The sequence below is a fragment of the Lactuca sativa genome, chromosome 2 (genome assembly GCF_002870075.4).
Source record: "Lactuca sativa cultivar Salinas chromosome 2, Lsat_Salinas_v11, whole genome shotgun sequence".
Lineage (NCBI taxonomy): Eukaryota > Viridiplantae > Streptophyta > Magnoliopsida > Asterales > Asteraceae > Lactuca > Lactuca sativa.
Window position 1 is genome coordinate 39,598,831 of NC_056624.2, and position 18,812 is coordinate 39,617,642.

The 18,812-nt window shown below is 33.9% G+C and overlaps 1 protein-coding gene across 1 annotated transcript; it reads right to left on the reverse strand.

Annotated features, from left to right (window-relative positions):
* Window positions 1-868: 868 nt before the first annotated feature.
* LOC111886379 (inactive protein kinase SELMODRAFT_444075) lies at window positions 869-8,610 on the reverse strand. The gene is made up of 6 exons (XM_023882612.2): window positions 8,026-8,610; window positions 7,746-7,909; window positions 7,583-7,659; window positions 2,376-2,523; window positions 2,107-2,259; window positions 869-1,195 (listed from the first exon to the last, which is right to left on the reverse strand). The coding sequence occupies exons 1-6, from the start codon at window positions 8,585-8,587 to the stop codon at window positions 869-871; spliced, it is 1,431 nt and encodes a 476-aa protein (XP_023738380.2). The 5' UTR covers window positions 8,588-8,610.
* Window positions 8,611-18,812: the final 10,202 nt, after the last annotated feature.

Sequence of the window (18,812 nt, forward strand, 5' to 3'; positions counted from 1 at the left end):
TAAAAGTCATACCCAGAAGACAGGTTGCTAATATTTCTCTCGAGGAAAAGGGGGACAACTTCGTTTCCAAAGAAGTGGAGTGTGATTCTGATGAAGCTTCCATTGCTGCATCGGGTTGTTTCCCTTCACGCAAAAAAGGTGGCGGAGTAGTGGAATCTAGCAACGATATTTCTAGTAGAAAGGCTACTACTGCCATCGGTTTGAAGCCATGCTTAAAAAGGAACCAAAAGAATAAAGCAAAAGCTCAGCAAGGTCCAAGGGTGAGATTCACGTTGCCAAATCATGAAGATGATGATGATTATGAGAACTGGGATACCGATTTTTCTGAGTTGTAAGCGATTGTGTGTTTATTTTCGACACATAAACTACACTATATATAATCCTCATGATCTGGTTTGCTTGTTAACTACCATGGAAGGGTTGAATCTTGGCTGGATATATACCCACTATAAGGGAAATCGTTGAGTTGTATGTAAATTAAGCTATATATAGATATATTAATTCGTACACATATATATACACCTGTAATAATGGAAATCTTGCATGATGAATAATGTTTGCGAAACATTTATTTCCACGCCAAGGCTACATGCTTGTAAAGTACTCCCTATGTATTTTCCAAAAAGAATATTGTTCACTTAATTTGTTCCCTATGTATATGCACTTATATACTCACTGTTTGTACAAGTTTATATGTAAAAGCTTTTATATTAATTTGTACTCATATTTTGAAGCTGGAACTAAAAGTGGAGAAAAAGGAAATTTAGACTAATGAAAATTTAGAAAATGCTATATAATAAGAATCAATGAAATCATTTATTGATAAAATAATAACAAATCATGGTCAAATAATATTTTCCACTTAAGTTTACAACTTCATGTTCAACCTTTGGATATGTTTCTGGAATGACCCTTGCAAGTATTCTTGATATTCATCATTGGTCACGTGCTTTGGTGGAGATGTTGTCGGTTTAGATATCGTATCTTGGTGATTTTCCAATCTGAGTGCAATTGAACTTAGTTTTGTTAAAGCGCGCGTTGGCTTCTGATATTGACGTTTTTCTAGCTTCATTGATAGTCTATCCGTGCTTGAGTTATAGCTTTCTAAACTTGGTTTTAGGAAGGTGGTGGTAGATTGTTCTTGACCATTATCAAGCTTTTCAACAAGAAAATTACCTTCCAGGATTCTCAATACCTGTAATAACCAAAAACATGAAACACAAATATCAAAAAGATAATACTCTTTGTATTTGAAGGTCAAAACTGCAATTTTTTCAACTTAATCAGTTAAGTTTTGGATAGTTTTATGACCATGTAAGTCCACTTTTTGTATTAATATTTGGAATCTGTTATTATGAATTCCAATATCTGATAATCTTCAATGGCACTTTCAGATTTAGTCGCAAAAATAAAAGCAACTGGTAGAGAATGTAAGGACTGTTGAAGATTCTTAGGAGAGTTCCAAGACTTGGTGAATTCTAAGCTTCGGTACTAAACATTATGAAACTACATCGTTTTATTATCTAAGGATTTTCCTGAAAAAAAATAATATATAATTTCCTCACATATCGTATCCTTCCTAAAACACTACATGATTTTTCTGAAACAAGTTTTTTCTAGAAGATTTTCTTCTTCTTGTTCATTGGTGCATATACTTGTTGTTCTTGATAGGTACGCGAATTACATTTCACTAAATGAGCATTAAATATTATAAATGTCACAGATAGGAGGATTTGTAGTAAAAAAAAAAGTAGGAAGATATTTAATTTTCTCTTCTCCATATTCCTTTAGTCTGATTTTGTTTTTTGATGCCCCTTGACCTTATAATTAGGGACAACCCCTTTGACCCTACAATTCGTTGTGTTTCAGATTCAACTCCTCTTATACAAATACATACTCCACAATGCCTATCTTATATGAGATTCTAATTAAAATAAATGGACATGTGACACTAATTACAAAAAGTAATTTGACTCCTACACTTTTGATTTTATGATAAAATCTAATCCAATTTTGTGTTACAAATACTAGGTCTAACTTTCAAAATTCAAAGTGCTTTAAGTTATTAATAATTTTAAGTAAATATTTTATGGATGAATTATTAACCTTAGACATCCTTGGCCTTTGTTCGGGTTGAGATGATATGCATAAACATGCTGCATGTATCACGTATTCTGCTTCTTTTACATCATACATGTTCCCTAACTTTGGATCGATCATTTCCATGCATAACTTTCCCTCTGTAAATAAACGTCGACCCTGAAAAGTAAAAGTCACTAAATAATTTATATGATATTGACAAGAAGGTAATTTTATCATTATTTATTATTTTTTTTGTGTATGCATTGGCAATACATGATACTAAAGATTCTTACCCATTCAGGAAAATATTGCTGCCTAGAGGATCTTGAGAATTCTATAGCCTTAATGCCGGTTAGGATCTCTAAAAGGACGACTCCAAAGGCATATACATCAGCTTTCTCGGTAATCAAACCGGTCTGTGTATACTCTGGAGCCAAGTAACTGAAAATAAAATATGGCTTAATGTATGCTTCAAATTAGGTGATAAGTTAGACATGAGTTAAATACTATTCTTTTATGTTAAATAGTTAAATATTTCATTTTTATGTTTTACATAAAATAAATCAATATCACGAGTATTTTATCATTACAAGATATTTTTTGCGAATTTTGTTGTAAAAGAACATGAATTTATAGTTTTTTGGTAATTTGATTTAATATTCTACAATGACAATAACCGACTTGTTGTTTATTGATAAAAAATATTATATGATAAAACATCATCACTTGGTCAAATTTTGCATCTTTGATCACCAACTCTTTCTTCTCCCATATTTGGAGCAATTGAAGAATGAAATTGATAGACAAATGTGATTTTGGGAGAGAACTCACAAATGCAATGAGAACATACTAAAACTTTAACACTTAATCGTTGAAGAAGAAGCTTACAAGGCAACAATTTCGTCCATCTTAGTAGATTAAGCTTCCTGGATTTTTTGAACTTATTAAAATTGAAATATATATATATATATATATATATATATATATATATATATATATATATATATATATATATATATATATATATATATATATATATATATATATATATATATATATATATATAATTGGATTTTGGAAACTTAATGTTGGCTTCAAAACCATAACCTCATGAATCAACCATTTTTATTCATACAATCTTATTTAATAATAAGTTATACAAAAGTTATATAATTTGGATGCACAATTTATGATTTAAATTAAAGTCATAGTATTGAACCCTTTAATTGGCTTTAAAGTGAGTTTATGGTCTTTGATCCTTTAATTTTGATAAAAGACACAACGAATCATTTGATTTTAAAACTAATGAGGTTACCATGATGTTAATAAGGAGTTAAGTTGGATCAATCTTACTACACAACATGAGTGAAAAGTCAATCTAGTGATCACGTATTATTCTTAAGCTTGAATTAAAAATATTGAAATGATACCTTTGATTCATGAATTGTTTAGGTTTATGAGTTATAGGAATGATAATACAAAATTCATTTGGATTTTGGATCCATCTTAAATCATTGAAGTCTATCCCATAGTTGAATTGAGTTAGTGAAGTTGAAATATTTGACCAAAACCACCAAAAGTGCTTAATTATGAGAAACTAAAGGCCTTAATGAAGGGTTTATAAGACCATGTAGAAGGGAAAAAAGGTTTATAAGACCTTGTAGAAGGGAAAAAGGGTTTGTCAACCGAGGCATGAATTTAAGGCATTATAGATTTAGTTGCAAGATCTTGTAGACCCAACTTTTTATATTTAATTTGTTTGTTTAAGTTAAGTTGTGTGATGATTGTTATTGGTTCCAATATTTGTCTCTAGGTGTTCTATAGTACTTCAAGACTTAGAATAGAATATTAGAATGTTACATACTGGCTTGAAGTGGCTTCACTACACAAGAACATATGTCCCTTAATATATTGTTTTACTTTGAATCTTTCTTGATTTAATTCCCTATGTGAATTAACTATTTAGAATTCCATATGTAATATGTGTTGCATTAATGAAATGATTTTTCAAATACTTTTAGAAATATAGATAAACATTTTTGTTTCTAATTGAGTTTTATTTTTAATCATGAACCGTGCATATATTTTAGAATGAAATTGAGAATTTTGAGTTTAACTTATGTAAAATTTCATTTTTAGGAAGTTCAAATAACTAATATCATGTTTTGAACATATGTGGATACTTAGATGGTTCAAAGTCCTTAAAAGGTGAGAAATTTATTATGTCATTTATGTCTTAATCATGAAGTTTAACTGAAATTTAAGTTTGAAGAAATCCTAAAGTGAATTTCAATGAATGGTATGCAATAGGCTACATGATTAGACAGAATGTTAAACATGTTAAATGTTATAATATTGATTATAAGCAAAATGGTATAAAAAGATATGCACAAAAAGATGAATATGAAGAAAGAAGAATTAAAAACCAGCTTACTATAAGTGAATATGTTACTATCTAAAATGATTAGACAACCTAGAATATAAATAAGGACATGCGGAAGAGTTCTATTACGAAAGCCTATCATGAAAAAATGTCGAAACATGATACGAAGTATAGAAAAGCATGGAGAAACCAAAAGGAAAGTTCTAGTGGTTGTCTTCGGTTGTCAGAGTATAGTACTTGAGTTTAATTATAAAGGTTAAACATAGTGAATGATTTCAGTAGTCTAGACATTATGAAAAATAAATCAAGAAAAAAGTGTCACATGAAAAAGATATGAAGGAAACAAGTTGGGATGTCATAACACTTAGTTCGTACAAGCATAGACCACTTTGGCACTCAGATTAGGTCATAGGAAGAAGGTTGGAACTCCTTATGAATGTTATATACACCTATATGCCTTAGACTGATATGGTTCTCATTGAACATGCATGAGAAATAATTGACTTAATTAATAAGTTCCATTTAAACTCATTTTCACACTATAAACTCCCAAGTAAGTTTGTATTTTATAAGGTGCAATTAGTGTGTGTATGTATATGTGAATTTTCTATATATAATGTGAAATTCAGAGGTGAGAAAAGGAAGATAACAAAATCAAACATCCCAAAGAATTGGATCGAATGGTTAACATATTCATCCTTTCAATTTGGTCGGTCAAAGTTGATGAAATTAAACATGCATATAAAGTTGAATCTTGACATTATACTTGCATTTGTCAATCTAACTTAGAAAATGATAGATTATGTAGTTTTATATGTTATTAAGCTATAACAACATCATTAAATCTTATATTGTTGATCTCTATATAAAATTTTAACCATGCATCCTATGTTATTCTTCAAATAGATAAATATCAAAGTTTATGGAAATTGATATGTGAAATGAATATTAAAAATACAATTATGCAAACATATGGAAATACACTATCAAATTTTACAATGAACCTATGATATTGACAGTTGACTAAAGCAAATGAAACTTGTGTTACTATTAGAAACTTCAAATCGGCAATGTAAAGATAGTGATGTTATAAAATAGAGTAAATGACATGCATTTTTGTATGTATAATGTTATGATGACATCGTTTACAATATTTTATGATAAAAGTAAGAGCTAATTAAGTACTTTTTGCATAATAATAAAAGGTTAAAATATATGCATTTCCTTTTGTTTAAATATATGTTCAAAGCTATATTGTTATGAATGTATGAAAGACTTATGTTATATAAAGTTTGTATTTTATAGCATATGCATTTCCTAACATTAAGTGTGATTGAATTGCATAAAAAAGTGATGAGCATGAATACATTGAGTGTAACTTGCATTGTAGCTATATAATGTTTGTCTAGACTCATGATGTCCCAACATTTAGGATCCGAAAGACTCTACCATGCTAGTAGCTCCGTTCATGAGTTGATTTCATTTTATTATGAAGGTATTATATGTTGATTTATATATATATATATATATATATATATATATATATATATATATATATATATATATATATATATATATATATATATATATATATCCTATCATGATCCAAACTTTGGGCGTTATCATTTGTAACTGCGACTTATGTATAAAAAGAAAAGTCGGTACATAAATGATAAAGACAAAGCGCACATGAAATAATGAGTTAATAAGACCTCAAATAATCGCTTAAACTCGCCAAAGCTTACATTGGAATGTAATCTTGCATTCGATATACAACATTTTGCGTGAATTATGTTGAAGTAAAAGATTTTTGTCAAATGCTTCTAAAATATTGTTGTTTCTAAAAACTATGTAGCACACGAAATATTATTTTCTTATGTAATTTTTTTTAAAACGTAATCTTTTCTAGGTTCGGGTATCAAGAACTAGAAGGGCCTTTAGGAAGGAAATTTGGTCATAGAAAGGAGATAGACTTTTGGTGCATAGATAAAGTGAAGTCTTGTAGTTAAATTACTTATTTTTGAAATTAGTTTCTTACTTATGATTGACTTCACTATAGTTTCTGATGGTATGAAGTTTTAACCAAAATGATGGATTAATATTTTTCAAAATGTTTTACAAGTTTTGTTAAGTATCACTTTATAGCAAATGATGTTTAAAAAATATAACTAAATAAATGTATAAAACATGGGGCATTACAATGTGGCCACTAACTTGAGATTGGGGGGGGGGGGGGGGGGGTACCCAAACTGAGTTTTTTAAGACATAATTTGGATAACATTCTAGAAGGTCTCAAATATATGTTGGATTTGCAACCTTTCCGTGTGGTAACATGTGTGAGGATTAACATGTTATCTAGTGAGACAAAGCATTATAGTGTCTAGTGTGCTTTAGCTGTATACATGCTGTCGAACCATCATTTTTAGGTGTTTTGACTTTGAGATGACTTAACTGGGAAATTAGGTTTAGAAGCATGTTATGTATTTCTATTTGTTGATATTGTTTATTTGATATTGCTAAGACTTATTATCGTTTTTAAAACTATGTTTTATCATGGGATGTTTCCATCTCCACATATTAAATATTATGTTTTTAATATTTTTTTTTTCAGTTTTTGAAATTATTTTTAAAGGTTTGCATCATGGATGAATTATATAAGTTTCTAGACACTTGATAATGACTAACCTCGATAATACTTATTAGGTTTCACAAACCTAACCTACTAATTTTGGACATATATTCAAATTATGAGTTTTAGATGAAGACTGAAGATGTCACAAGCTTTCAGAAATTTAGAGGACATTTATTTTGATGTAAGAATAATTAGACACTTTAACTATTGTCGCTTCATGTTATTGTGATACCATCATACTTTTGAAAAACTATTTTAAAAGGTGAATTTTGCGGACCTTATTAGAAAATTGTTTTCTTATAACGATCTCTGTGTCATAGGAGAGAATGGGATGTTTCTATACCCGAAAACATGCCATTGCTGAAAGTGAAAATTTTCAATACTATATGATTATAACAATTTGGTCGCTAAAACAAAAGTTTCATTTCGTTTCTAGTATATTAATTGTGCATGCCTTTAATGAAAAGGGTTCTAAAATTCATTACCCGAATGCACCAACAATGCGTGTTTCTTCCTCTAACTCTCCATCTACTTGCCATCGAGCCAGTCCAAAGTCTCCAACCTATATTTGACTCATGCATCATTGAATCTATAAAAAATAAAGAAAAAACAATTATTGTTAGAGTTACAAGAATTTTAAAGACTCACCATTGGCTTAAAATCATGGGTTAAGAGAATGTTATTAGGCCTAAAGTCTCGATGAATTATGCACCCAACACGACAATCTTCATGAAGATATCTCAATGCTCTTGCAGCACCACATGCAACCTTCATTCTCTTCTCCCAAGTCATGACCTCACCTTCCTCTGATCCTATACAAATTAAAAATAAAGCTTTAACTAAATTAAAAAATACAATATTTTCAATGGAAAATGATAAACTTCACATGGAAATAATAATGAATTGGGAAAGAGGGAGAGATGCTGACCATATAGGTGTTTGTCTAAAGATCCATTACAAGCAAATTCATACACAAGCAACCATTCCTTCTCAATACAGTAACCAATCAACATGACCAGATTCTTATGTTGCGCACAACTTAACACTTCAACCTCAGAACAAAACTCAGCTGCACCTTGTGCACTAGCAATCTTTCGTTGCTTCACTGCCACAACCTGTCCATCACTCAAAACGCCTCTGTATACCTCACCATATCCACCCTCTGCCAAGAAATTTCTTCTTGAGAATCCGTCGGTTGCTCTCTCAATCTCTTCATGGCTAAACCTCCGTGGTGATCTCCCTAAAACAGGAACACTATGCTTGCACACAGAGCAAAGAGGAGGTGGTGTAGGTGGCTTTTTAAGAGAGAGTGACATATCCCTTCGTACGCTTGAGATTCTGTCAATTGATGGAGTATTTGCATGGCTGAATGATACCCTTCTTGTAGTAAGTTGCCCCGAGTTGTTTTGATGCCTTTCTGTTTGGCTTTGGCTTCGGTTTGTTGCATATGCTATTCCGGTTTCTACTTTTATGTCTAAATTTCTTGCCATATCTATAAATAGAAGAAAAAGGATAAGAGAACGAAGTAAAATTTAATTTTAAAAATAAAAAACGTGACATAGCTTTTTCTTGTTTCCTGTTATAATATACTTATCTTAATATTATTAATTTCTACTGATATTTAATTTTAGAAATGTGATGTAAGCTTAAAAAATTAAATATGATGGATAATTAAAAAAAATGATAATAGATTATTACAAAATATTTCACAAAGACAAAGATAAAGTAGTTAATTTAATAATTTATTTCACAAAGACAAAGATATAATAGTTAATTTAATAATTTATTTTTGAAAACAGTAATGATTGAAGAAAGGGAAAATGACTTACAACACCAATTAAGTTTTCAAACCGTTCAAAAAAATCTCAATAATGTTTTATCTATTCAAGAAAATCTAACGAATTTAACTTTTATCTAAAAACCCAATGAAGTTTTTAACCGTTCAAAAAGTCGCAATCATTTTTTGTGTTTAAAATGTTAAATTCATTGATTTTTTTTGAACAGACAAAACATGATTGAGGTGTTTTCAATGGTTTTAAAACTTCGTTGATCTTACAAGTTATTTTTCCAATATGGTGATTTCTATAGAATTGAATACAAATATAACATTTTAGACAAATGTTAAGTTTGTTGGGTTTTTCTGAACACACAAAACATGATTGGGATTTTTAAACGGTTTGAAAATTCTTTAGGCTCGTAAGTCATTTTTCCTTGAAGAAAGAGTATGGTAAAATGGTGATAGTTCTTTAATTTGTTAAATAAACTTAGTGGAAAACTATATGTCAAAACAAAATAGCTTTAAAAGATGTAAAATGGATGCTATCACGAATAGTGCTGTAAACCCGGGTGTCGCTAAATAGACTTCTATTGATGAGAAATGTGTATGGATCCATCACCATATATATGAATGAGAGATCACCCATCCTATATACATACAAATGTAGAATATGTACACACATAAACACATAAATCAATTCATCCTTAGTTAAAAAATAAGAATGAATTAAAAGGTTAGGTACCTCACCATTTTTAAGTACTCTGGAATGATTTCCATTTCCATCCGTTCTTACTTCTAGAGGACCAGATACCGATCTTCGACGGACCTTAACCTCAAACTCAGGAATCTTATTCAATTGCTGTGATTTTAGATACTGCTTTTGTCGAGGAGGTTTGGACTTTGCAACTGGAGATAGAGTCTTTTCTGAAAAATATTCAATGGTAGTAGATGATGAACTTGAAAAAAATGAACTGTTTTGTGTGTTGAATGAGCTTGGAATTAGATCTGATCCAGTTACAAGATTGGTGTTGTTAACTTGCTTGTAGGCTGGAGAAGTACCAAGCATATCAGCCATAGTCGGGATCTGCTCCTGATCAATGTTCATATTGAGTGGGAAGTTCACTGATCTAAGGATCTTGTGAAAGGGACCTTCTATAAGCACGACATTGCAATTCAAATACTGATTTAAGCAACAATCTGCTTCGTTCTTCAAGCGTCTGCCACATGAATATAAAACATATTCCAAATCATTACCTTTTCTGATTTTGATCATATACTTCTTCAAAATGACTCTAATCCAAGTTATTATTGATTTATATATAAGCATACATACTCATCAAGAATCACCCATTTTGCACATTGTTCTGTTGCTACCATAGCCACTGATCCCACCGGGGCATACGCTACCACTTTTACTTCGGTATGAACCTGGATTTATCATATAAAAGCATTATAGTATATTGTTAGCGGAATGAGTAACTATAAGCGTCATTTGACTAACATAGTACATATTTACCTTGACTACTTTGTGAAGGGAGAAAACGTGGTGTATCATTTGTGCACAAACATTATAAATTCGTTGTGGTATATCACGTCCATCGTCTACAAATCCATCCTTATCCGGCATGTCATATTTCCCATCACTCCGTTTCTTCAACATGCCTATTAATTATAACATAAATGATGTTACAAAACAAAGAAACATACACGCATCCGCTTTGAAAACTTAGTTTATTAGATAATAATAATATTACGAGAAAATAATCCTTTAGAAGAATGTCGGGGTTGAGTATTCTTGATTGGATTTGGATTGTATTCCTGAGAAGAGATGATCACAAGTAGAATCAGAGAATCCATAGGCTTGATTACATTTCGAACAGCCCATTCAAGTGCATAATCTGTGATCTCTTTACCCGCTTCAATGCTCACTAATATCACTTGACCTACCATTTTACACGGTGTACTTATTACACTACAAACTTTTGTCAATATATATCAGCATCTCACTGAGCAGAATGCCTTTAATTAATAACGTCCAAGATAGATTCTTCAAGAGTTTTTTACTTTTCTGCATCTTTCTAGTCTTTATCATGTTCATTCTTTAATTAATTAACCATTAGAGTCGAGTGAAGGATACAAATGGCACAAAGCGGAAGCAAGCAGGCTGTATAAACGTGTGAAAGTTGTAGTTTTCTCTTTGTTTTCTAGCTTTTCTGGAGTAATAAAATTGCAAATGAAATGTAACAAAACCGACACAAAATATTCCGTGCTCTTTCTTTGACCTATTCTATACTGCAGTCCTGCACCATCAAATCAGAAAAAAGCATGTGTATTTGCTTATTAAATTCGCAACGTTATCCTGTTGGGGAATACTAAGATTAGAAAATAGTAACTACACACCGTGATGTCGGAATTTGAAATGGTCCACGAACGGCATACAGCAATACATGGACGGATATGTCGGAAACTCGGAATGAATGCATATTCGTTGACAATAGTTTGCGTGTGTCCAAAAGTTTATAGCCTTAGAAAATAATATATTTACTAAAAAAAGTCCAATTTAAGCTTGGTCAGCTCATTAATTTTCTCTATATTTTTCCAATCATTTTCATCTACTATAAAGATAACAGGATACATATACACATGATCAAGATTGTTCAACCATGATTACTATGTGAATCTTATAAAACAGTCGTAGTCGTTGGATGATGTAGTTCAAAACCTTAAAAATTGTGATGGGAAAATTATAATTAAATATAAGGATCGATGATGAAATTTTAAATGGAAGGACGGTTGCTTGAGCATATCACATTAAGTAAACAATTACTTTGGGGCATATTAAGCATAAATAATCTTTACAATTTTTATAAATTACTACTATAAAATTACAAAAAATTAGTTTCCTTTTTTTTTTTCAATGAAATCTCATAACAAACAAACAAATCCTACATATTCCGTATCACACTACCCAATCTCGGTATCAATACAAATATCTACAAACATGCAACTATTATAACAAGTCGATATTAGTTGGAGCTCGAATGCGTTGCTTCAGTTCTGCCTTGCATGAATTTCAGTCAAAGTTCTTTATTAGTTTTTTTTGATGGGCTTCAGACTCTTCACATTCTTTATGATCTATTCATTCGCTGTTTAAGATAGACTTTAGAAACATCATATTATCTTCGAATACTAGGCTCCAAACTCTTTCCGTTTCATCCTCTCCTCATGAACTTTGTTTTCAAGTTGTATACCCACCAAAATGTTAAAACAAACATAATTAGTAAGGTATGTAGAGATAGAAATGACAACGTACTTTACTCGTTTTTATTAAGCCATAAACAGTGGCTACACCTTATTTACCCACATGTACTTTTACCCTGTCAAATGTTGTTGTACTTTCCGTGTAAATCTCAATTAGTTAGGTTTAACATATTATATATATACGTACTTTATATTGCTCTGTAAACACAATAGTAATATCAAATACAAAAATTTCTTTCTCGTCTTTCTTCTTCTCTGCCATTCTTATTATGGTATCAGCGTTTGGTTCTCCACATACCACACCCAAAAACTCTACTCCATCTTCTCCAAAACGACCGGTCATGGACAACGGCTCCTCCTCTCTCACCGTCAACACCATTCTCAAAGACATAACTATTGTCAGTTTTCCAGCAACCCTAAAATTAACCTCCACAAATTATCTTGGGTGGAAAACACAAATCGAGGCACTGCTACATGGCCTTGATCTTTAATGATTCATCGATGGTTCTCACCCAACACCAACCCCAACAATCGCGGCTGATGGTTCAATCACTCCACATGTCGAATATCAGAAGTGGTTCAGGCAAGACCGATTGCTTTTTGGAGCTCTTGTTGGGAGTCTATCTCCACAAATCGTCCCATTGGTCACAAATGCTTCTTCTTCACTCGAAGCATGGAAAACCCTAGCTGGCACTTATGCGTCGCCATCATGCGGGCACATCAAACAACTGCAGTATCGTCTCAAACAGATCACAAAAACCTCAAACCAGACTATTACCGTCTATATGCAGAACATCAAAACTGTGGTTGATGAACTTGCTATACTCGACAAGAAACTAGACCAGGAAGATATCATGGATGTTGTTGTCAATGGACTCGATCAATCCACATATAAATATATTATTGATGCTATACACGCAAGGGACTCGCCTATTACCTTCAACAAATTGCACGAAAAACTCATAAATCATGAGTTAGCAATTGCTCAACAAGTCCCTATTACTGTTGGAATTCATCAACCAGCGACTGTCTTTTATGCCAACCACAACTCCAACAAAAAATCATGGTCTCATTGCCAACAATCCACCACCACAAGCTTGCTTCCCACTCCAACAAAACAGGTGCCCCAAACAACTAGTGAGCGCTAATTTTTAGGTAAATGCCAATGGTGTCATCAGAAAGGACACTCATTGAGAAACTGCTCAATTTTTAAAGACCAAAATGCACAAATGGTCCCTGTGGCTTGTTGAAAATTGTCACTTTGGTCCAAAAAAAGTTTGGACTAGCACTAGAGGTCCAAACTTTTCATTTTGTTGCTTGTTTAGTCCAATTTGTTATGATTTTTTTCAAAATGACGGATTTTCCCTTATTAATATGATTTTCTCTTTTTTCTTAATTTTTTTTTCTTGATTTAAAAAAAATAAAAAATAAAAAATAAAATTAAATCTCTCTCTTCTCTCTCTCTCTCTCTCTCTCTCTCTCTCTCTCTCTCTCTCTCTCTCTCTTTCGTCATCACCTAGAACATTACCCAAGAACATTACAATGGAAAATACCCTAAAAATCTGAATTATCAAAAGATAATAATACAGAAATTGTATTTGGATTCTTGAATCGATCTAGATGGATAAACACCCATAAAGCAATAAGAAAAAAAAAATCCATGAAGTCGATCTAGATGCAGATTCATAAACCGAACCAAACAACAACAAACTCGAATCAGAAGCAGTTCCAACGAGCACCCGCTGTCAAAAACCCCTGGAATTGCTGTTGTACTGTCCCGATACCCCTTCACAGCCCTCTCAGCAACTGTCATCACATTTGTCTCCTTCCCTTGTCAAAGAACTAGAATCACAAGTGATGTTTTTCCGGTTCCCCATTTCTGCCACCTCCATATCCCCTTCCCTTCTTCCTTCTGCCAAGAAACACCACCACAAGCACCTTCTCCGGCTGTTACTACCCTTCTCAACCCCCACAACCCCGATTTAAGGCTTGAACTGTCGTAAAAATCGACTCCTCCTTCGTGCTTCATAGCGAATTAGGAAAAAAAGAAAGAAAGAAGACTGTTGTTGCTTTCGGTCCCTTTTCGTCTCCGATCAGATGGGAATCGAAGACCCATTCCTTTTCGTTTGACTTATAGACCAAACACAAACACCCCCAATCTCTTCTTACTTGTCTCTTTTCATTTAATATGCAACTTAAACAATGAACATAATCCACCCAATACACACTTCAATTAGAAAAGCATAGAGTGATCTAGATCAAGACTTAGAAAGATCCCCAAATTAGGAATGATGTTTCAATAAAAACCAGAAGAAGAAAACGAGAGGGAGAGGGAGGCGGCAATGACAACCGATGGTGATTGAACTCACAGCGACAACATCGATCGGTGGCAACTTTGCCACTTACTTCCTCTTATTCGGTTGTGAATAACGAATGAAGAGAGTGAGAGGTGACACCGGTGATGGAGGGGTTATGGTATTCGAAGGAGGAGGTGGGTTATGATGGTGGTGGCAGGTAGCGTTTCCAACTGCATGTTGTGTGTCGTTCTGATGCTGGTCGACGAGAAAGGAGGTGAAGGGAGATGGGGATGGTGGAGGGAGGAAGCAGCAGCTTTGATCGATGATGGGGTGTTTGGATTGTTGAGTATTAAGTGTGTGTGTGTGTGTGAGAGAGAGAAAGACAGAAAGAGAGAGGAATATTCTTTTTTATTTTTGTTTTAATCAGAAAGTACCAAGGGTAAAATAGTCATTATGAAATTTTTTATAGAAAATTGGACCAAACTCGCAACAAATAGAAAATTTTGGACCTCTGGTGCTAGTCCAAACCTTTTTGGACTAAAGTGACAATTTTCAGCTAACCACAGGGCACAGCGACCATTTGTGCAGTTTTGTCATTTTTAAAAGATCTTTTCCCACTGCTTCTTTACCACCATATTGACACACATAGATCCAAAATGCACAAGCCCATGTCATGAGTCCACTTCCAACAACAAACACAACAAATTGGTTGTTCGACAGCGAGGCTAGTTTTCATGCAACGAACGATCTCAACAATATTTCCATCCATGCATATTGAACTGAAGAACTAGTTATTGGTGACGGTTCGTGTCTACAAATCTCCCATATCGGCTCTGTTGTCATTCACACACCCAACACACCACTAATTTTAAAAAATGTCCTTTATGTTCCCTCTTTATCTCAAAACATCATCTCTATCTCTCGCTTATGTCTCGATAACCTTTTTCTAATAGAATTTTATTCTTTTGTTTTCGTCATTAAGGACCTGGCATCCAAACTCCCTCTCCTCCAGGGAATAGCAACTAAATGGATGTATGAACTCCGATTAGCTCCTTCACCCAGCATCTTCACAATGCATCGTTCCAATCCCTCTATGTGGCACCATCGATTAGGCCACTCACAAAATAAAGTATTCAAGCAACTATCTTCCTCAATTTCTTTTGATTCTAGTTCTGTTGACAATTGTAACTCATGTCGGATTAATAAAAGTCATTGTTTGCCATTTCAAAAATCCTCTCTTACATCTAATGCACCATTAGAACTTTTATTTTCAGATGTTTGGTGTTCTCCTGTTGAATCCTTCGATCATTTCAAATACTACATCATATTTGTTGATCATTTTACTAAATATATATGGCTTTATCCTATGAAAAAGAAGTATGAATGCGTTTCCATACTCACTTGTTTTCAGCTCCTAGTTGAAAATTATTTCAACACAAAGATAAAACAACTTTTCTCTGATAATGGTGGTGAATACATAAAACTTGCCACCCACCTTGCGTCATCAGGCATCTCTCATCTCACCCCTCCACCCCACACACCTCAACATAATGGCTACGCTAAGCGACGTCATCGACACATCGACAAAACAGGCCTGGCCTTACTCTCTCACTCCCAAATACCAGTAACTTTCTGACCCTTTGCATTCACCACAACTGCTTATCTCATAAATCGTCTACCTACATCCACTCTACATAATCTCTCCCCATTCCGCTGTCTCTTTTAAAATTCGGATGTTTATGCTACCCATGGCTCAGACCCTATTCCCCTCACAAACTCCATCCTAAATCTACACCATGTATCTTCGTTGGTTATTCACCCACCCAAAGCGCATATTATACATATGATTCTAGCTCATCTAAAATCTACACATCTCGATATGTTATCTTCATAGAAAATGAATTTCCTTTCACCAAACTCACAAACACCTCACCCTCTCCCTCACCAGTCAATCTTGGTGACTGGGTTCTTCTTTCTCTTCCAATTCTCACCTTATCTACTCATTCCCCACCATCACATATAGACCACATGCCATCCTTTACTCTCACCTCCATCCCCCTATCCTCTCCTTCACCTACCAAAAATACAGGCCCCAATCCTTCTCCCATCCATGATATCCATTCTCCAAACTCATCTCCTCGAGCTACACCAATGAACACTAGACCAAACCCTAAACCAAATACACATTATTTGAACTCTGATTTCAAATTATACACCGCTTCTCCCTCCTATCCATTAGAACCTACCACCATCACTCAAGCCCTTAAACATCCAGCATGGCGCCAAGCCATGCAAGAAGAATTTGATGCCCTAGAACGCAATAACACTTGGTCTCTTGTACCTTCTTCTCAAGCACAAAACCTTGTCGGATGCAAGTGGGTATACCGAACCAAATATAAACCTGATGGATCCATTGAATGCCTAAAAACACGCCTAGTTGCAAAGGGTTTTCACCAACGCCCCAGTATCGACTACAAAGGAACTTTCAGTCCCGTTCTAAAACCAGCCAACCTATGCCTTGTTCTCTCTCCATGAGATAAGGATTCGTCCATTCCTCTTTCCCAAACCATGTTTGCAAGCTAAACAAAGCCTTATATGGCCTCCGTCAAGCATCTAGAGCTTGGTATGATGAACTCAAATTTTACCTCATATCGCATGGCTTTAAAACTGCAATCTCTGACCCATCTCTCTTTATTCTTCACCATAATTCATCACCCATCCTAGTTCTTGTTTATGTAGATGACGTCATTGTCATAGGACCCTCTCCCACACATCTCTCATAGTTTATTACTTATCTTGCTAATAAATTCTCTCTCAAAGATTTGGGTCCCTTATCTTATTTTTTAGGGATCGAAGTGATTCCTAACTCCACTGGTATTCTTATCTCTCAAAGGAAATACATCATTGACATCATTACTAGAGCCAAAATGAGTGATTGTAAGCCCGTTTCAACACCAATGACTAGTTCTGAACCTCTAACCTTGACAGGTGGTGCACCGCATTCATCACCAACTGAATATTGTGCCTTAGTTGGTGCCTTGCAGTACTTATCCTTAACAAGACCGGATATATCTTTCACAGTTAATCGCCTGTCTTAATTCATGCATGCACCTACTTCCCTACACTGGATAGCTCTCAATTGATTACTAAGATATCTGCATGGCACTTTACACCATGGTATACATCTAAGATGCAATTCACAACTCACTCTCCATGCATTCACTCACGCTGACTAGGGGGGGAGGGGTGACAAAGACAACTATAGAAGTACAACCGGGTACATTTTGTACCTCGGTTCAAACCTTATCTCATGGAGTTCAAAACGACGAAGTTTGCTAGAAGTTCCACCGAAGCTGAATTTAGAGCAGTTGCATCTACAATAACAGAAGTTCAGTGGCTTACATCATTACTCAGTGAACTTAGAATTAAATCTACAACTACACCAGTCATTTATTGTGATAATTTAAGCCCCACCTCCTACCCAACAAACCTAATCTTCCATTCACGAATGAAGCATCTTTCCTTAGACTTCCATTTTGTATGCGAAAAGGTCCAACAAGGTTCCCTCAGAGTTCAACACATCGCTGGAGATGATCAACTCGCTGATGCTCTAACCAAATCTCTTCCAAGACCACGATTTCACTACTTACTATCGAAGATTGGTCTAATCTCCGGATCGTCCATCTTGCGGGGGCATATTAAGCCATAAATAGTAGCTACACCTTATTTACCCACATGTACTTTTACCCTATCAAATATTGTTGTAGCTACAACAACAACAACAACAACAACAACAACAACAACAACAACAACAACAACAAAAACAACAACAAACAAACCAAATTTGTTGTTTGACAACGGGGCTAGTTTTCATGCAACGAACGACCTCAGCAATCTTTCCATCCATGTACATGGAACTGAAGAACTAGTTATTGGTGACGGTTCGTTTCTACAAATCTCCCATATCGGCTATGTTGTCATTCACACACCCAACACACCACTAATTTTAAAAAATGTCCTTTATGTTCCCTATTTATCTCAAACCATCATCTTTATCTCTTGCTTATGTCTCGATAACCATTTTCTAATAGAATTTTATTCTTTTGTTTTTGTCATTAAGGATCTGGCATCCAAACTCCCTCTCCTCCAGGGAACAACAACTAAACGGATGTATGAAATTCGATCAACTCCTTCACCCACCATCTTCACAATGCATTGTTCCAATCCCTCCATGTGGCACCATCGATTAGGCCACCCACAAAATAAAGTATTCAAGCAATTGTCTTAATCTCTTTCTTTTGATTCTAGTTCTGTTGACAATTGTAACTCATGTCGGATTAATAAAAGTCATTGTTTGTCATTTCACGAATCCTCTCTTAC

Coding starts and splice junctions, on each gene's coding strand:
- LOC111886379 (XM_023882612.2), bottom strand. CDS start 8,587: ATGGCAAGAAATTTAGACATAAAAGTAGAAACCGGAATAGCATATGCA. Junction 7,660..7,745: donor CCCATGATTTTAAGCCAATG/GTGAGTCTTTAA, acceptor AGTCAAATATAG/GTTGGAGACTTTGGACTGGC. Junction 2,524..7,582: donor CGCATTGTTGGTGCATTCGG/GTAATGAATTTT, acceptor TTTTATTTTCAG/TTACTTGGCTCCAGAGTATA.